Raw genomic sequence first — 22389 nt, forward strand, 5'->3', positions numbered from 1 at the left:
AATTTATTAAATTTGAATTAATATTTATGAATAATAAAATTGGATTAAATAAGCCCTTACTTGTTGAGGCTTATACAAGTATGCAAACTGACCAGCTATTCTGGCTGTTGTGATGAAGGCCTGTTACTGCTTATGCCTTTTCATCAACACCAAACTTGCAATTGCACTAGTCAATGTCTATGCGCTTATTGGTACTACTGCTACGTCCATTAAGTAGGTAAGAGTATTCTTTCTTTTTCTTCCCCTACTTCAATTTCTTCATTTTATTACTATATTTTTTTAGGAAATTAAAAGAAGCCAATAGATTGCACAAAACATTTTAATATAAACTTAAAAAGTCGTACAACAATATGAAAAATTATTATTGACTAATTATATTTGCGGACATGGAGAGCCGCTTTTACTATATTATGCAAATATTATATTATCTTTAACACTTCCATCGAATATATCTTACAAAAGAAAGAAAAAATAAAAAGTATCTTTATAATAAAAAATCTCATTACTCTAAATTGTATTATTATTAAACTTACAATATAGATTTTATCTACAAAATACTGTAGCCTTTTGGTCAGTTTTTCAATCGAGACCTCGCTACATGTACACGTTACATAATAATTTAATTATAATATAGGGTAACAATAAAGTACACGATCAAGATTTTTCAAATCATACAACTAGACTTAATCTAAATCAAAATATAAAAGTATTAAAAAATAGTTGCACATTTTCAATAACTACGTAGGTAACAACTTGTCATTGTTGTGCATAGAATTTCACAGTTACACAATGGTGAGAGACGTCCACCTCTCAATACTGAACACGTAATCACAATAACAAGCTGATCCAACCGACTACCCGCATATCACTACACTACGCTAAATACACACTCCATTGAAAAACTGCACCATCGCCAAGTGAAATATAAAAAAGATAAATAACACATAGTATTTATTTCCATGAATTTGCATGCACCCGTTATTTTATGAATTGAGAAATATTTTTTTTCTATCATTTATTCATATTCATGTCTTTTATAACAATATTATATAAGTATACCATATAGACTAAGACCGACCGCCGCGACGCAGACGGCCGGTAATGTACACAAGGACTAATATCTTCTTAAAAAAATACTGTTAGATTGAAACGTAGCTAGACCTATAATATTTTATGTATATTATAATTATAAGGGTACAATCGTACGAGTGATGATTACACTAGGTGAGATCTCCGACGCCCTCGGGCGGCCCGCCGCGCCGTCCGACCGCGTCCGAACGGATATGCAAACATTTATTATACCAGTACAATACATACAAGTATTTAGTAACACTATTTAGTATGAATTATTAATTTCAATATTAAAAATACGTAATTTCTCTATTGGCCATTCTTTTCGACGTGAAAAATTAGATAATTATCGCGTACGAATATATAATATTATATTATGTATAGATATTTATATATATATATATATATATCAGTATTTTCTTAAGATCGGAGGACGTATGTATACAGGCTCGCTCTAGAAGGTACGTCGTCGTATGCGCACGCGGCCACTCGGCCTCTCGCTCTCTTATACCCTACTAATATTATCGAACGAAGACATCAAAAACTTGACTCTGCATTAAATATTACGAAAATAAATCGCCGGCGAGTCGCGCGGCCGATTATTGCTCCTATCGATAAATTTACACATCGACGTAACGAACGAGAATACAAAAAGTTATGGAAAATCGTACGGATATCACAAGCGGCGGGCGGCGCGGGACGCCCCCGCGGAAAATAAAAAAATAAATCGCGGCGCGCGTCTCTCTCGTAAAAAAGTAGACTCTATGAGCGGGTCGCGCGGGGCGGCTAGCGCGCGTGCGCGGCTCAGTTGGCGAGCAGCAGGTGCGCCGGCGCGGGAGGGTACGGCGGCGCGGACGAGGGAGCGGGCTCGCGCCGCGCCACGAAGTACGCCGCAGGGTCCGCGGCCGGCGACAGCGCACGCGCCGCCAGCTGCTGCTGCACCGCGCGCTGCTTGATGTAGTTACTGAACTCGGTGGGAGACATGCGGTTCGCACGTTTGCTGCTCGTTTTCAACTTAGTGCTGCCGAACTTGGTCTGCGCGAATGTGGCAGTGGTGAAGGTGAGCGGTTGCGCGCGGAAAGGCGGCGCCGGCGAGAACGCAGCGGGCGTAGGAGGCGAAGGAGCTGCCGCTGGCTCCACAGGCCGGAAGCACTGAGCCTCGGGATTGAACGCGCGGGTAACCTGTAGGCGATAATGTCAAATTTAGTACGAAGAATTCAAAAATAATTTTCAGCATTTTCAGTCTTTTTTGGTGAAATTGGGTCAGTTACAAAAGTATTCCACTGAATTTCGGATTAGTACCTAGACTAGTCTTGTAGAACAATCAAATGGACGAACGTAAAACATATCTAGAGGTATTCCTAGACAAGACAAAACAGTCCGATCTCCGCGCGTAATGGCGTGATGTGAATGACATATGCTGTTTCAGCATTTTTTGCCGTTTAAGGAAGTCCACGTGGTGACATACTTGGAGTTGATATGATAATAATAATTGACATTTTCTCACAATTAATTTTATTGTTGTCATTTCAGTGACTGTCATCTACAACGTGCTAAAACGCGCAGTAAATAAGACATGTAACATAAAAATTATAATCTCTACTTTTTAATAAAATTGAAGCGTACCTCTCTATCAGTCCTCTCGTCAGCAGCTCGCTCGTCGCTGCTGAAGAGAACCTTCACTGCGCCCTTCTCGCCAATTCGGTATGACACTTCACCTGAAAGAGACAAAATAATCTATTATTTTCAACGGACTAAAAAAGTTTGATGGTGGCTCACATGTCTAGAGGCGAGTGGTAAGTATCCGTAACCTATAAATGTAAATAGTACCATATCACTGATTATACTTGTTACCTACTAGTAACTACTGGTATCAAAACGGCTGCGGTAGTGACATTATACTACGTTATTTATCATACTAAAGCATTGTGCCTCCCTATTCAGTAATTTCACTGCCAAATCTCATCCCTGAAACCGGAACATATACATTTTATAACAAAATCGCTTAGTGATAACAATAAGTGAGTCAGATATCCTTTAAGATTGTTTGGTTTATATATTTCTATTAATTCACTAGAAATATGGAAAGAGGACCTGAGCTTGGCAATTGGAATCGACTGGAGGATATCTACCACAAGCGACCTTATAGTGTGTACCGACTGCCACCGACCTCGTCTAATTGCGTGTTATGCAACGTCTTACGTATTGCACACTTGTTTGTTATTGATAGTGTATGATTTTTCACTTAACGCATCTGATCTAACTCAAAGACGAGATAACATATATTTAAATAGGTGCAAAGATTTGCGAGGTCAGGCCTTGATTGGCCATTGATTTGATGCTCCACAGATTCTCAAACTACTTTTGTCTAGGTAATTAATTATAAACCACATTTAGGAAGACTTATAAATTAGGACGCCGTTATAAATGTAATCAGAAGGCTCTACATAACGTAAAAGTAAGTGAAATATCGAATATTGCTTATTTTTGTTATCTAGAAGAGTTTTCAACAAGGCGTTACGAAAAAGATTCCTAATAGGTATATATATTTTAATATATTAAGTCCTTACCTGGATCAACCCAAACGGCCAAATCCCTTGGCAAATGCTCAAGCACATCCCTAACAGGTACTCCTGACTCTCTTGCTGCCCGTTCTAGTACGGGGTCTAAAGGACCCCCAGTCTTCAAGCAACGGAATGCGGAGCCACGGCATGGCCTCTCTGGGTACCAGTGCCCCCTGAACTTCTCTTTAAGCGCTTTTTCTAATTCTTCCCCAAAAATATTCACCCGCCGTCTCGGCAATTTATTGTACAGATACGATATGACGAAGTTCAGGGCCACTTGCACTTCAATATGCATTTTTTTGTTTCACTGTGGACAAAGAAAAAATTGCTATAAGAACACGAGTTAATAAGTAATAATAAGTAATAAAAAAAAAATACTTATTTTTTTTATATTAACTAGCTGATCTGTGCCTATTTTGTTGGGCTGTAAACATTTTCGACTACTACGAAAAAGTCTTTTCATTTTTCGGGTTAATATATAGTCTAACACGCAAATAAATTGGTTTTCTATTGGAAACAAGAGTCTTCAAAATTGGTCCTGTAGATCTAGTAATAATATTAGTAGGTATACATTAATATAATAATTTTTAAAAAGATATATGTTGAACTATTGAAACCGTGATATACGTTTTTAGTACGTGTACCCTCTTTTGTGTTGATGTCATGCGATTTGTTATCGTAATCGGCTCTTACATCCTGGGGATAAGAGGAACTGTTGAAGGATTGTAAATTTATTCTGTCCCCGTTTTGATTTCTCACAATCATGCTCTTTTTAATGACAAATACATAAGTTGACGGTCCAGGTAAATGAAATAATAACCGTCAGTTATAGACTTGAAGAATATCAGTTAAGTACCTTTAAGTATAATATCAAGAAATATTGTTCTATCCTCGTGCGTTAAGAACTAAGTAAATAATATCTAGATCATATAATCTCCTTAGATTTATCATAAATATTACGATATTTATATGCTTTGGGAATCTATTAAATTTAGTTGAAATGTGGATAATTACATTTAAAAAGTAGAAAGATTAGAAAGCATTCTTCAATCTGATTTGATTAACATAGGTACGACCGAATCAGTTCTTCAATTTATTTTCTTGATGATAGAGAGCTATAGAAATAAATTCAATTCTTTGTATGTTTTGTTACACGAGCGATATCTAACTGTTGTAGTTCGCCAGATATAAAAGCAAATTGATACAACCATGACATTGAGCATCGTCTAGCCGTGACATTCCAAATAAAATATTTATAAAAAGCGTTTCCGTAAGCAACCGAGTTATTACATCAAGAACTTATCTAATTCGGTTTGGCTACGCCCTGTAATCGATACAAATCGATATGATTCTGTGAATAGACCGTTATAGCCTATTTCAGCAATTTGCAAATATAATATTTAAATGGTGTTTATGTATTCAGTCGATTCGGAGTAAATGCAGGTTGTAAGCGTCTTGACTAGAATATTTTACAATGAGTATTAACGATGTACTTAAATAACTCTTTTATATCTCCTTATTTTTTCTATTTAAGTACTTTAGGAGTTTGGTTTTTTTTTTGTCTACGTTCTTATAAGGTATTTGTCACTTTAAAATAACATAGAACAACGATCATGGCATAGTACCACTAGTTTTAGTGAGTTTAACATAAACATATAAATTATTAGGATGAATTATTTAGGAATATAATAATGTGACAAAATAATATGATAAAAATTTCAAACTCATGGAAATTAGAGAAAAATAAACCGAAAAGTAAAAGTACTACTGAAACGTATTTTTCATTAGTAAAAGAAATCTATATCGTATTATATCGTTATCTTATGTATATCTTGTACTATTTAGTAAAATATCCTTTAGGAAAATCGCAATATACCTTGGCACATTTGCTTTCGGAACGGCTTTTAGTTATTAGCGGTAACTAAGCGGTATATCAAACTTTTGCTGTGCATTTATTGTTAGATATCACATTCGAGGTAAATGTTAGAATTACTTGTAATAGTCACGGTGGATTGTTATGATATCCGGTCGTCGCTCCCGCTACGACGCCTGTTTGTTGGCCAATGTTTCCGCGCAAAATTAACTCCGACCTCCATTAGTGAGTGGGTGACGCTATGGAAATAGACTCAGAAATTACTATGTGACAGTGCCGATATTCTACCGCATTGTACGCCGACAAAATAATTCTCAATATTTATTTTCATTTGTTTGGCGTCTTGTCAAACGGCTACAAAATGGAGGAGTTTGAACACATTTGATTGCGGTTTGAATGATGACTTATTTTTTTTATACAAATAAAATTTAAGAATAACTTTCTTAAATTTTATTTTGTGAATCACATTGTCGAATTTTGAATTTTAAAACTTTTTTTACATTCCAGATACAGTACATGTAAAAGAAAAACGTGTATACATCACTCTAATTTAGTATATATCTAATAAGAATGTAATTCTTATGTACATCATATAATAATAAATCTAAACTGAAATTTGAAAGATTTTGATATTATGGGGTCAGAGAAAAATAATATGTTCGTTTCGTTTTATCTTTTACAACTTTATGTAAGGTTATATACCTACTTGTCAATAACAGTAACTGTGATGTCATGAATTAAGTTCAGGTTCCATGCTGATATCCCGTGTTTTATCATTGGACTCGTGGAATGACAGCATAGTTTTTTTCCAGTCCAAAGTATACACATCCGCGTAACAATCTCCTTAATTTTTTTCAAAACAGTTTTTTTATTTATCAATTACTTGCTTATTTGTAACATTATAGATAAATCGATAAAAGTTGTATGACGCTATAAACTTTGTCCTGATACATATTATATAATAATAAAAGTATTTACTACCTATACCCGACAGATACCAAATCAAATCTGTTGGCAAAAGATTGAAATTATGTATTTTATGTTATTAGATGCAAAATATTTTTTTTAATTGGAGATGAGTACAATTTTTTTTAAAAGCGAGTTATCTCTTCTGTATTTATTGACATGTGTGGAATGAGATTTACTTTTATATCTATCTCTTTGTTACTTTGCTACTCAAACGCCATATAATCTATAAATAAATATTGATTATTTATACAGACAGTTTATTAATAAATCTCATTCCAAAATCCCTCTCGATTTCTTCCACTACCTGTACTCCTAACGTGATATTATAGACACATATAACTCTGCCTCATGGTAAAATTAATATTTTACCATGAGGCAGAGTCCTATTCTGTTGAACAGAATCAGGCAGCTACATTCATTTTAAACAAAAAAAGGGAATTCTAAATTCGTCTCCAATTAAAAAAAAACGGCCAGTATTTTTATACATACAAGGACTGATATTAAACAAACGCAACCCTAAGTTGCAGACCGTACTTAAAGACTATATTGCGATTTTACGAGTGAGGAAAAGTGGGGCCGTGAAATTGGCAAAGCCTTTTAGGCCATTTTCCCTATCGCTCGAAATACGGTTTGTTTTTGAACTGAGACTCTCATGTAAGAACATAGTGAAACTACATAGTAGCTGTCATACAATTTTATCAATATCATATTTTAATATCTTAGATACCGCCGTACTAGGTACCAGGTTTTGATTTGAGTATTAAATTGAATAGTATTAATTTTTCTAGATGATTATGTAGGTACTTATTTCTGAAACAAAGTCGATTTACCAATATGTGCTCTAAACATATGTTTAATTAATTACATAGTCAAACATTTACACTAGAAACTCAAGGTATTGCGAAAAAATAGGAATTTATTAATTTTATACTTAAATTGTTAAAAATATGTAATTCGTTAAAGACGGAGTAAACATGCTCTCCAGTGTGATCCTAAGCTCCTAAATAAATAAATAGAAAAGAAAACAATAATTATATTATTTTTGTCATTAAATAATGTTATAACGTATAGTAACATCCGAGAGTTGCGTTTGTAACGAAATATGTAACCGTTAAAATTTTACGACATCAACGCATAGTGACTGGCCTAATTTTTTTCAATGAGTCCTAAGTTTGATTAGATAAAGTTGCTTAGTTTCACATCATGTCACATGTCATAGGTTATCGTAGATTAAAGGCTACGAGAAGTAATTTAATTGTAGGTATTTTTGTAATGTAAACAAGAAGCATATCTTCTACGATCCCTTACATCCAGTCCAATAACTCATATGTGTTATGTAGAGATGGGAAAGTCACACTTAAAAAACCACTATATCATTGAAATGTCAATATTGCGTTTATTGATATCTTTTAATAACAATAAATCTGAATCTAACAGGCATTTAAAATACCAAAACAATATGAATACATACATAAATTGTTGCATAAAAATGTTTTTAATCTATGCGGATCGAATCTGCTTCCATAGAAGAATAGAATAAAATGAAATAGAATAGTCATTTCGTATGATAAACTGCTTATACGACGATGTAGGTAATATGTATGAACTGTAAAATACCTTCCAGAAACAATAAATCAAAATAAAACTACGTGTGCTGTAAACATACACTGATTTACGCTTTCGAATGCAAGTCAGCTATTCTATTCAACTCGGCTACTTCTAGAAGCAACTATATTTCTTAGCTGCGAGCCGTCGAGTTATTTCTCCAAGACGTGATCGTCGTTCGTATGAGACACAGCGGATTGATCACCTAATACATGTTACAATTACATTTGGTATTACAATTTCCAAGAGCGACGTTTAATTTCCTTACTCCTTAATTCTTTAGGGGTTACTACACAATAAAATACATACTTAGCAATACGCCTTGGCAAATAGTCATATGCAAACAATCCAATTTACACGATGATAATGTAGCTTTATGTAAGCTATAGGAATTTTAATGTTTATTATTTTTATTTTTTTATTTATAAACTCTTTATTGCACCAATAGAATTAATACATAAGAATTATACAGAAAAGAGATATGGAAGTACAAAAGGCGGTCTTATCACAAGAAGCAATCTCTTCCAGACAACCTTTGGGTAGAGAAAATATGAGGTGGCGCATGAATAGAATGGAAGAATATATATATAAAGGTAATAATAGGGATAGGATAATAATATCAATAAATATTAGAAAATAACACACATTATATATACTATATATAAAATATTAATCTAATGAAATATAATATTAATCATTTTTAAATTTATTTTAATTTTAGAACATCATTATAGTATCATCATTCATGGTTTATAAAAATAGGTATTTTTTAAATAAAAAGACAAGAAGACATTTTGCTATGGTAAAATAGAAACCGCAATGGATCTCCTCATGCGTGTTGTTTCAATATACGAGTACATATGTACAATATTTCGACGTTATTTATTCAACTGATTGGGTTCGACGATTGTAGTTACAATTCCACTCTTGGGATGGTCTCATGTAATTTTATTTGATGAAGATTTTTTTTGTCCACAGAACATTTATATATAGGTACAATTCTATATATTGATTAGAAATTAAATATATTCTATATATTGATTACAATTTGCCGTTGCAAAAACTTTCAGTTTGAAATTATATACCATGGAATTTGGTAAATTTATTCTATATATGTAAGCGTAATTCAGATTTTTTACGTATCTTTAGCCTTTTATATTAAATTTATTAGTTCATCATATTTGTTAAGGAACAATATAAATATAATTAAGAAATACCTAACTGTCTATTTATTACCCGAGGAAAACTTATTACAATCTTTTTTCTTCAATTTTATATGCCTGGCAACTATCTATTATTGCCTTATTTTTATATAACAACGTGGGTGACTTTTATTACATTACGAGGGATGAGTCTAAAGTAAAATATCTTAGAGATACGACTAGGAAAACAGGGCCACTAAAAAAATATTTTCGTTGTAACCTTTCTGGCCAGTTCACAGCAGTTGAAAACACAAATATTTGTCTAAGAGGACGGTCAATATAAGATTTTTTATGATTACATTCATTTTACTGGCTGTAATATAAAAAAATATTATATTTTCACAGTCACACACACATCAGTCACAAAACTAAAACGCGTTATTTCTATTGAATAAATTATAAGGGCGCGATATTTTTACAAGTCCCAAGTACAATACATTACTTTCTAGTACTTAGAATTGAAAATTATAGTATATAATAGGATAATTTTCTTTCGTGTGAAAACCGCGTTAAAAATATAATGAGGTTTTTATAGTATTACAAACAAATATGTAGTATTTTATGTTCTTTAACAAAATTAAGAATCGCGCACCTATAGCACCATCGGGTGCCCGTATATATACTACTGAAGACGCTATAATATTTTTTTGTCGTCATCCTTGTGTTTATCTTCGTATTTTTGAGATAAGAAACGATAAAACAAACATACTGTGCTATAGTATATACCAGGAATATTTAAAACATTTTTTTTATCTGCTTCATAGAATTTAGGCATATACATGACATTTGTTATAAAATTTGATATCATCTGTTCATATTTTCTTGTAGATATTACTTATAATTCCAAATTTCAAGAAATACCGCAAGCATTGTCTTTCAGTAAGAACAATATCTCCTTCAGACGGATCTCCGTCCGCTGTGATGATACTTTAGATAAGGCAAAGAAAGGTTCAAGGAATAAACGAAAGGTAGTAGAAACCCTTTGTAGGGCGCTCTGGAAAGAATCCAAGATAAGTTTGTTTGATATGAATGGCTGTTGTTGAAGTTTGTTCGGTACGGTTTAATGTTAACTTTGGGACTTTGGAGGTATTTTGCCTATGTACACTAATTTGTCCCACAATGGAGAGGTAAACATACCGTGAAGTTTGTACCTACGAGGAAGTCAACGTTTAGAAATGTTAACTAGTGTGTAGATATTAAGTAGCTACTTGTACACTCCAAAACTGAGTATCAGCAATAATTTGTGAAGAGTACTTCCCAAACGGAAAAGGGATAACTGTTATAAGGTTGTTCTAAATGAACAACCTTATGTTTATGTATTTTAATATGTTTTAAAAATATTATCAAAATTTTGCAAAAGACGTGCAGCATTTGACTGTATTTCTTATATGTAGGTACGTATATTTGAAATATATTATTTTGTTATATGTGCTACTATTTCTACTATAAAATCCCGAAAATGTAATATACAATATGTAATATATATATTAGGCACTTATTTATAGATAAAATTCTACTTGTTACAGCTATTTTATTATGGGTTTGTCATGAATATTTTAGTAGAGTTTTAAAATAAACTCAGTAGCCTTGGATATATTCATTTCCTTGATTTAATTTTTTTTCCTTAAAATAGAAAAAATGTAATTTAAGAATTTTCTTATATAAAAAACCAATTTCACTTTCCACATAATATATAATAATCGCGGCGTCTAATTAGATGGCAAGATTATCCCGGAAGTAAATCTTTCTAATAAAAAATGTAATCTTGATAATTTCATATCTTGAAGAGATTCTAAAATTTCGTTACTTTAATTAACATGTAACGTGATATATGTTTTAAAATATTATATATACGTACTTACTATTAGTTATATAATTGTATTCAATGATTTTAATAAATCTTATAAATTTAGTATATTTATACAACTAAAATGAAGAACGAAAACTTAAAGCCACAGGAAGAATTAAAATTAGGTTCCATTATACGTTTGGGGGAGCAACGAGAACATTTTCTAGATAAATGGTTCCTACCATTATATCTTGAACAAAGCCACCCTTGTCACGAGGAAGGTCGTGATAAGAAATGGCAGTCGATGGACTCGCCACAAATGTATGCGTAAAAGCGTTTACTATTACCAAATATTTTTATCTCTTTTTTGCTGATATTTCGAAATAGAATGCACTTATATGCATATACAGATATATTGGTACTTGCTGTTTATCTATGTGATATAGTAATTGGAAAATAAATCTCAAAAATATATGTAACCTATTATTAAAAAGATGTATAATTTGATAATATTTTTAATAGATAACAGTTTAATGAATATATTTACAGGAATGAATTGACAGTATTAGATAAGCAACTATTCAAATACCAAGTATTGATTACATTCTAATATCAGAAAAATTTAGACAAATTGTTTTCCTCTACCAACTAAGTGTTTGTATCCTCGGAGCCTTTATATTTTTTAACGCCTGTAGTGATGCTAATTTAATGTTTCTTTTGTTTGTATGTCTAATGTTTTAGAATACATAAATATTCATGTAGATTATGCGGAGAGGAACGGCACTCCATTGTGTAGTGGGCGATTGTCCATTTATTTAAATTTCTGGTAAGAATTAAAAAGCTTGAAGACAATTTTAATGACACGTTTGAAATTTCTGACAAATGGAAATAATATCCATTAAGTTAAATGCCTATTTAACATAAATTTGACATTCTGTGTTGAAATGTATATTATGCATAAAATCTTAGATTACATGAAATAAGATGTCTTTATTTATATAAGAATAAATAATTATAATTTATAAATATATAATAATTATTTGGTAGGTTACTGTTCTAGTACCTTTTGTTTAGTTAGTCCCAGTTGTGATCGTACTGATTACTTTCATAACACATTTTTTTTAGTTAACATCTAACAATATGTACCCTTCATTTGAATTGATTTAATATAATGGTATATTGAATATATAACAGTTCTGTTTGTAGAGTACATCCCTAACCTAAGGTCCATTTCGCTAGACGTTTATAACTTAACACGTTTATTCAGGAATTTTCCCGAGCCCTACTGTGGTGGTTAATCTACTCATGTGAATTGTGAAGTATCAAGGTCGAATAATAATTATCTTACCTTAAGATTAATCGCTTTAGCCTCTATATTTACGTCAAGTTAATGTATTCGATAAAAGCCTATACCAACGGAGGAATGAAAGAACTGAACGTATAGAAAGATAAGGTGGAAATATTTATTGTATTATTGTAAATAACAATATTAGAGAACCAATGCAATATTTGACATAATAACAACCGAAGACAACTCGCACAAAACAACTGACAAAAAAACTGTATAATATTTTTTTATATAAATAAATACTTTATATACATAGAAGCATCCAGAACACAAATAAAAATAGTTATTATTACAAATATTAGTAGCGTGCGAGGGTTGAATCCACGACGTTCGGAAGTTATGCACTGTGCTAAACTACTATAACATCGTGGCCAACATCAATTACACTAGTACATTCACATAAAATGCCCAAAAGATTGTTGTACTTATTTAGTCGATGTACAATAAAGTTTGATAATGTATGTTATCATTAAATAAAAAAAATAAGATTTGTTTAGTGAATATGATATGTATACAATAATGCACTAATTGTTGTTTAACATTTTTAAAAAATGTAATTGCCGTTTGTCGTATCTACAAAATTAGAAATTTGGGAATACAACTCTAAAGTTTCAATTTTAAAGTCTAGTTCTAATATTTTGTATTAATTCAGTATTGTATTAAGCGTGGTTAATAAGTCCAATTGCGTGCTACTACGCCGTTATAGTTCACAACAATAGCTACATTCTAACGATATTGTTTATTTCGTGTAATGGTTGATGTAGAATAAAATAATATTCCTCTATTTGACTCAATTGTTATATCTCTTCTTGTATAATATTATAAAACTGCTCCTCATGATGTATAGGATAGAATAGTCCAGATGAAGTGGGGATAGAAATATGAAGCAGCTCCAAGAAGTACTACATTTTTCATTCATAAATTAAGAGCTAGCTCTTGTCGGTGGAGCCGGAAGAACTTAGGCAATATAAATTATCTATACTATACTATCTAAACTATATATATATAATACTCTCAATTTAAGTTATACTGACTATGTATGTATGTCTCGTAAAGATCTGTTAGTAACATTTAACAGTAAACTGAGATGAGTTCTATTTCTATTAAGAAAATGTGTACAGAATTTCGGCAATCGGTTCCAATTATTTCGATATAATTTGGGATCTACACAGGTATAATATTGGAGAAAATGTTTTAACTATTTATGGGGCTATATAATCAGCAGGAGGTCGTTCATTTAAGGACTATAAATAATTTAATATGTGGGTAGCCTTGCAAGATAATGGGTTTAAAACTAAAAAAAAATTAGAGATAATTTTAGACAGTTTCAGAATGATCCCATTTATAAAATATTTGCATTCCCTGCTATATATCATAGTGCTATATCTACTATAATATTAAAAGGAATTCTATGTACCGGTAAAATTATAAAAAGGCTATTATTTCATACCAAAATTATGTAATACAGTGACATGTATATTGCATGTTACTGTTGATCTTTTTTTAGATGCTATAGGCAGATCAAGATTCACTGATCTCTTTTATGTACCTACCAAATCATATTATATTATAATCGATGCAGCCATTTGTTTTTAAAGGTCAATTAACACGAGTTTTTGTATGATACATTCAAAAACTTTAGTGAACCGAAAATGCTTGTTTTTAGCTGGCCTTTACAGCTTCATAGGACGGTAGGGGGCGAGTGCAGATGGCACTTCAAACCCGCAGAAGGACTGAAGAGCCAACACCCGTCTGATGGACACGACTTTAGTCTGAGGGCACTGCTAGGAGTTCGAACCTCGGCTCAGGCCGTCGTAACAACGATCCCCGTTTGAAGAAATACCGCAAGCATTGTCTTTCAGTAAGAACAATATCTCCTTCAGACGGATCTCCGTCCGCTGTGATGATACTTTAGATAAGGCGAGTGCAGATGGCACTTCAAACCTGCAGAAGGACTGAAGAGCCAACACCCGCCTGATGGACACGACTTTAGTCTGAGGGCACTGCTAGGAGTTCGAACCTCGGCTCAGGCCGTCGTAATAACGATCCCCGTTTGAATTGGACGAGCGATTGATCGGAGGAGACGGGGGCTCGACCGAAGGGGACGCAAATGCATCATTGACTTAATATATATAGGTATATCTAATATTATTCCCTGTCTAAATAATTTACAGCCTCCAATCTATTTTTAACGACCAACAATCATAAGTGAATGAAATGAAATTTAAAATTACATAAAAGATTGAGTAGAAGAAAATAACATCGTTTCTATATTTCTAATTATTGCTAACTGATAACAAACGGCCTTCGAGGTAATTGGAAACACAATGAGTACGCAAACAAAATGACGTCATAATTGCTAGCGCTGAACGCGTTAATTTAAATTGGCTGTAGATGCGTCTCACGAGATCTACTTACGTTTTCTAATCTTATTTTCTTGCAATTAATATTAACAAAGACAACATATTTCATATATGTAAATTATTTAAACGAGATATTTACCATTATAATATTGTATCTACGCGGGGCTCGTGACTAAGATGTTTATAACTATCGTCAAAATATCGGCAGCACAAATCATTTATAATCAGCTGGACGAGCATGATCTTCAGCCCTTCAGGTTCAGTTACCTGCAACTCTAAACTATATTATCATGGTAAATATTCCTTTTATATGTAGTTATAATGTGTATAATTTTAAATAGCCGCAAAAAAAGTTAAATACGTTTTATATTTCTTTACCAAAATTACGTATGTACTTTTCTAAATTTTATTTTAGAAGAAGAAGAAGGGTTCTAGAATATATTTTAGATAAAAGGTAGAATCTGTCGATAACCATGATACGAGCTATATTCATGTAAAATTTTATTAAGATCCGTTGCGCCGTTTAGTCGCGTAACAGTTATAAACAAACAGATAGACAGGCCCACTTTAATATTAGTAGGCGTTATTTGGTATAGGTTACTACTACAATAGAAGAAACTATCAAAGTTATCGTGATCTACACTTTTTTTTAATTAGGGCAGCATTATCGTAAGTACTTAGATACTGTCAGAGTCGAGGAAGCCATATAAATACTGTGAATTTATGAACTTACTATGACTTTTACTGCATTATTACATCATTATATTGGAAACTAGTTATAGCTCGCCATGCTGCTCGTGTGGTATATAGTCTTATACACATATGGATGGATCTATGAATTTAAAAATCGGTTTAATTTTTTGAGGTAAAATTTCAAATTGATTTTATTGCAATTATTAATTCTTTCGTCTTCACAACAGTAAAGAGTTTTTTAATCCCCGAAGTTTGCAGTGTAATTGTATCTGAGTCTGTCTGTGGCAGTATAGCTCGCAAATGAATAGACCAACTATAATACTGTTTTTTTGTTAGATTACTAATGTGATTGTGATTAATAAAAAAATATTAGATTTTTTATTACTTAAAATTTTTGCTTCACTAAAAGATTTTTTTTTATTATTGTTGCAGATGTTCGAATAAATTAATAAAATTTTATTTGAATTATTTAAATGTATTACATAATTAAAAATAAAAAAAAATCTTTAACACTTTAAATTACCTGACAAATACAACCGGTTCTTATACGTCATAATTAAACTGTAAGTGCACGGTTGAGTAAAAATGCAAAGTCAGAACATCGTACGTTTCCTGAATTCTGCTCATCGAGCTGTAAATGTCACGGTTGTTCGGCCACAGCATCCCTGAATCGATTTGTACGAAACTGAGCGTCGTGTGTAAGTACGGCCTTAAAGTTCCCCTGTCCTATTTATAACTGTAACCCAGTATCGATCCGGCGCCCCACTGCCCGACAACCCCCATACATATTACATACAATAAAACACCCAGTAGATTAGTCGTAGAGTTCAAATTTCCTTGTCAGCGTTCGCGCTCGTCGCCACGGATTTATATAGTTGGTGATTTTGACTTCTGAATGTATTTAAAGGTTTTTATGTTTAGGCGTTTATTTGTGGTGGAATAATATTCGTGTCGAAAATCGTATGGTGAGTTGTACTGTCATTAATATTAGATCATTAACGGCGATGACTATAAACGGTATCATTATGGTAAAGTGTTTAGTTATTACATACGTACAAATATATGCGTCGAATGATTGTTATAAAAACCTATAATATACGAATTTGACATTGGTTTCTTGACTGTAATAATGTCTATACATATATAGAGAAAATTGTCGTGACTGACTAATCCACGCACAGCTTATGTACCTACTTGTAATTTATGAAAATATGTTTCTTCACTAATACAGACATGTCAGAAATTCCGAGTGAAGTAGGATATAATAAATTCGTACGAAGTAGCCACAGTAAGGTGTCCATATCTTAATTATTACTCAGTATGTATACAAACTTATGTTGCCTACCTGAGGGATAAGTAATAAAAATAACAATCCAAGACAATTCACAAAACACATCTATTCCCACACTAAGCAGAGATTTAGGTTCTAGAGAACTGATAGAAATACTTAAATATTATTAATACATATAATATAATTAAACCTTAGTATTTATGAGTATGATTTTAATAAAAAATAAAGTTTATTAAAATATTATTTATTTTTATAATCATACTCATAAATACAAAGGTTTGTACTATGCGAAGAATCAAACCAGCGACCATTGGAAGTAAAGCTGTGTGCTAAACCACTAGACCATAGAGACCGAGAAGTTATGCTATGCCACTCTATAAACCGAAGCTGCTTAGTAATAGTTGAGATAGAAGTGTAAAGTTGTCTGTATAAACAATTTTAATAATGTAAGAACCGACAGAGTAGGTAATACTGTATAATAATGTGCTGAGAAGAATTCAGTGTACGTTACCGTCGTACATGAGACGAGTTATGAAAGGGGTGGATAACAATTTAGTACATACATGTAGATATAGGGTTGCTGCTCGGGTATTTCTACTCTATAAGAGATTTGACGTTAATATTTACAATTTCACAAATTTCTCTTGTTCCAGCCGTTTAGTTGCCAGTTTGCCACCTTACTTCCTGTATGATGACAAACACACATACCGAATTATATATATTAAGATAATATTTTACATACAAACTTTGGTACTTAAAAGAAGTATCATTTCAGCATGCTTTTCATCAAGACGTTTTATATTTGTTCTTTGTTTCATATATACAAAATTAAAAGTTTGTACCAAAATAGAATAGATATTAATAACTAAAACACTTCACAGAGAATTAATTATAAGATTACATTAATACAAATATTAATTAATATTAAAAGATCAAAGCGACTTGTAGAAAATTAACTAACTTTACACATAGTTACGACATGTTATCAAAACATTAATCATGAACAAAGTTTTACTTCAAAGGGAGATAATTTTATATGTTCAATTTGGATATCTATCGTTTAAGACCAGCCGTATAACTTTTGATGTCATCAAATAGCAATCACATTGAATAGAATCATTTGTATCTACCTATTTCCCCGTTTACGACAACAGATATTTGATGGCCTCACTAGTTTAACAGTTTAGCACAGCGCTTTCCTTCCGGTGGTCGCGGGTTCGTTTCGTTTATTTATGAGTATGCTTGATTGTGTCGATCTGGGTGTTTTCTATATATATTATGTACTATACCTACTATACTAATACCCATAACACAAGCTTTACTTAGCTTGGGATTACATTAGATATGTAGTTGATTTTTTATGCTTGTTTTTAATTAACAAATATATTCTGCAATTTGATGATGTCTACCTTGATTCGTTTTCAATTCAATCGCATCACAAATTAATGTTTATATATTAATCAATTCTACCGATAGATGTTTCTCGAATAAAGGATTCTTCTGAATTAAACGTGTTCTTCTGTTAATAATGTTTATATCTGCAAATGTTAGTTTCTTTCTGCAAAAGAGTGGCATTGTTATTTGCAGAACGAAATAAAGTGTCGAGTTAAGTAAGCGTACGCTATTTGTAATTCTGTGGACTAATATATAAGAGATAGCGGTAAAAATATCAAATAAGTATTACTACTGATACACAGGAAAAAAATTTTTTCCAGCTTTTTTAAATTGGCGCACTTTCCCATCCCTGAATTTCAATTTAATTAGACCTTAATTATAAATTTGTTGTATTTAAACTCATAGACAAATCAATGATATTTAATGTTGTTTTAATAATATACTTTCGGTTAATAGTGTTCGTGAAGAAAAATAAGAATAATATATGGTTATTGTGTCAATAGCTAAAAATTGATAAAAAGTGTAAGATTATTGCAATTTTACATTATACATTATCATATTGTATTACAATCCTAAATGATAACTTAAGTTGTTGAATTTGAAAAAAATATTGACTTAAATAATAATATTCTAAAATATAATGAGTAAAATTCCATTAATATTCCAAATTCAAAAATTTATTATTTTTATTTATATAACATTAATGATATTTACGTTATCAATAAATAGGAATTAATTCATGATTCTACATAGAAGTATGTTTGTACAGGACTCCTTACATCCGGGCCGCTGGCTGGCACGATAATTTTCTTTTTTTAAATATTTATATTTTTACATTGGTTGCTATGGTTTTGTTAATCCTTCTATTGCTCTTACTTTCATATAGTTTGTTACGACAAATATTTTTATAATATAATATTACTTTTACATATTGCGTCTTTAATTACCACCATTGTTGGCTGCACTGTCCCCAGCGCCCTATACACAGTACCACACAACGATGTTATAAACTCGCTTGCCGTTCATGTATTGTACAGCAACTTTACGAATGGTATGCATTCATCTACGTTACAGTGCTCTCACCACTATAACAGCCTGATGTATTGTTATAGCTTAATAATCTTTTCTACCTAGAGATAGCAGACTTGCGTATTGATATCTAATATGTACGGATATCTAGAGATAAAATGCGGTCGATGATGTCTGCAGATATCGATATTGGGTGATTTCTCTGTCGCCTTTGTAGCTTCAAAAGCTTTTATATTTTTCGCTTCGTCTGTGCCGGAAATGGACAGTTAATGATAATGGTATCGCTACGTTAATAGTATAGATAGAACGTGCTTTATTTTATGCTCTACAATATTTTGACGGCCTCGGTGGTCTAGCGGTTTAGCACACCGCCTTACTTCCGATGGTCGCGGGTTCGATTCCTCGTACGACTCAAACATTTGTATTCATGTGTATGATTGTTTGTAACGGTAAGCGTGTTTTCGATATATAATGTGTATGTATTTACAAAAAAAAAATGATTAAGCAGTTGAGATGGAGCAGCGTCGTGGTCCAGTTGTTTACTACAATGACATATATCCAAGAGATCGTAAGTACAAATCCATCGACAATCGAATCGACACCAAAGAAAATATTTGTAGTTCAAATTATATTTTGTGCGTCTGGTCTAACGGTTTAGCATACCTTTACTTCCGATGGTCGCAGGTTCGATGATTTAAGGTACAAACATTTTTTATTCATGAGTATGTTTTAAAATGAATTGTCCAGGGATATATAAATATACTCAGCAATGTCAGTATGTCAAGTGTTGCGTTCTCTACAACACCGACAGTTGTCTCTGACTGTCCCATTTATGTTAACAAGCGTGATGCTACGTCTTGCTGTCAGTTAAGAAGTCTAGGCATAACAAACAAATTCACTTTCATATATATTTATGTTTGTAAGGATGTCAGTCGGTTACTTAATCTTTTATAACCATATGTAGATTATCCTCCACAGATATACGGAGGCCGTACGTAAAATGGCGGCCTCATGAATATTCAGAGCGCTCTGATTGTGTTTCTCGTTGTAAACAAGGTCTGGAACATGATGTGCCTCATGTAAATCTCATTTTCAAAGGATTCCACCGCCGCTAAAGCCTTTAATATTCAAGGTAACATTTTATAAATTAATGAAATACATAAATAAATACGTATTTTCGGATATATAAAGTTTAGGAGATTGGTAGTAAGTACTTTTACATTACAGATAAAATACACTAACTAAATATAACTATACATGTATTTACGGAGATTGTTAAGTTCTCCATTTCTTTGATATCTTATTTATTACTAATTTATTACTTTGAGTGATTAATTTATATACTATCTCTTGTAGTGGGAAAAACGCCATTAGCTTTGTTGTTAGGAAAAAAAATACTTTTCTACCATTAGTTACGAGAAGTGGCAATCTTTTTGCAGGACTCATGAGTAATGTACTGTGTTTATTATAAACTAATTGTAACCCACGACTTCATCCGCTTTATTTGAGATAAAGGCCTATGTCTATGTCCGTCTGTATCAAGTCGTTGTATCTTTATATAAAATTTAATTAAAATCCGTTCAGTCGACAATGCAACAGTCAGACACACTTTCACATTTAGAATATTTGTGTGGAAGATAGTCCGCCGTCTCAAAGAACACTGCGAATATGTGGTATAAGATTGGCAGAGCACAGTGAGTGACCTGGCTTGAAAAGAAGATGATAGAAATGGATGCAACAAGCTTGAAATAAATAAATATATTCGTAACACAGAATACATCAATTGTAATTTTTTATTATTAAAGTAAAAATAATGAAGTATAATAATACCTTCCGCGATACACTTATTTCCATAAATTTAGTAGATTTTTCTAAATATTACATTAATGTTATTCTCTACAAATGTAATGTTAAAAGTAAGCAAATTAGCTATATAAATATTTAAGGAAGGAATTTCGTACAGAACAAGCTTGTAGGCAGGAGGTGGAGTTACCTGTAGCCTAGGTGGGGTTACCTCCCTGCGTACACATAAAGTACTTAATAAACGTATTCAGGTATATATTATATTCTCGAATGTGTTCCGGTATGAAACCGGGAATGAGAAACAATTTATAGGACAATGGCACTGAGTTCATTCAATGGATTATGGACTATTCTGAAGCTGAGTTTACTAGCGGACAGGACGGTAATGTAGTATAGTTGAATGGTGTGTAGAATATTACGGAATGTTTATCATTGGGAGCAGTTTCTAAATTAATAAAATACACTTTAAAGTGATCACCTGAATCATATGTGGTTTTATTTCAGTTATCGGTTATTTTATACATAAAGTTCTATTTACTTCATTACAACACATAGAGGCAAAGAAAGGAAATTAAACTAGTTTGACTGCATTTTTTCATAACAATCATTTTGTATTTGGAACAGAGTTTTAAACCGTATAACTTGCTATGAAACATCCATATACGCTTTCATGGTGTGATACTGGTAACGATAAAAAAGCCAATTTTTCATCTACAGTATAGAATAGCATCATGGAAGTGAAGGAATATACAATAACTCTCAACGCTCCTCTCACAAGAGGATTAAGGTGTTATCTCTCGTCTCCAACATGACATCTTATCTAGCTCTTCAAATTGATCGAATAACAATTGTAGCATTGTTGACTCATAAAAATTTGATAAGTCACTGATTACCCACGTGAGTTACAGTAAAGTTAGTTCTAAGAATTCCGTAACTCACGGTATTTGGAGTATATATGATAAAGTGTCATTGTAAATTGTGGTCTTTAAAGTGTTTAAGTTTACAGTATATGTGAATCTACCAACAAGTACCGATGTACATACCATAAATAGAGTAATAGGTAAAGCAAAATCGATGTTTTCGACTGTCTGTTTTTTAATATAATTCCATACAATGAATGAATTTCGAGGATTTTCGGAAGGTATCTATGTATACATGCATATAGTGATATAAGCAACGTCATATGTATTGTACAGACATATGAAGGCAAAGTGGGTCGCAGTCTATACATTGATACTCAAAAGGGGTATAATAGATATATAAAGTATTTTTTTATACAAAATTTAACGCTCGGTGATTTCATGACTACACTTACTATGGGGTGATTATTATGACTTTCAGATCAGGTCTTCGCGGTGGTCAGTCGTAAAATAAATTTGAAACTCGAATTGTGT

The 22389-nt window shown here is 32.2% G+C and overlaps 1 protein-coding gene across 3 annotated transcripts in view; it reads right to left on the reverse strand.

Moving 5' to 3' along the window:
- Window positions 1-343: 343 nt before the first annotated feature.
- Window positions 344-22389, reverse strand: part of LOC131845106 (protein Tob1) — a 50736-nt gene continuing 28690 nt past the window's right edge. The window contains exons 1-4 of one of the 3 annotated variants that reach the window (XM_059194141.1): window positions 5629-5810; window positions 3642-3942; window positions 2698-2789; window positions 344-2253 (exon numbers count right to left, since the gene is read on the reverse strand). In XM_059194141.1, coding sequence (XP_059050124.1) covers window positions 1876-2253; window positions 2698-2789; window positions 3642-3930 — 759 coding nt within the window. In that variant the 5' untranslated portion in view covers window positions 3931-3942; window positions 5629-5810 and the 3' untranslated portion in view covers window positions 344-1875. Of the gene's footprint in view, window positions 2254-2697; window positions 2790-3641; window positions 3943-5511; window positions 5591-5628; window positions 5811-22389 lie in introns of those variants that run through there. The other 2 variants (XM_059194140.1, XM_059194139.1) reach the window with 2 other exon arrangements.

The sequence above is a fragment of the Achroia grisella genome, unplaced genomic scaffold (assembly GCF_030625045.1).
Source record: "Achroia grisella isolate CSIRO2021 unplaced genomic scaffold, CSIRO_AGI_Agris_v1 utg452, whole genome shotgun sequence".
Taxonomy (NCBI): domain Eukaryota; kingdom Metazoa; phylum Arthropoda; class Insecta; order Lepidoptera; family Pyralidae; genus Achroia; species Achroia grisella.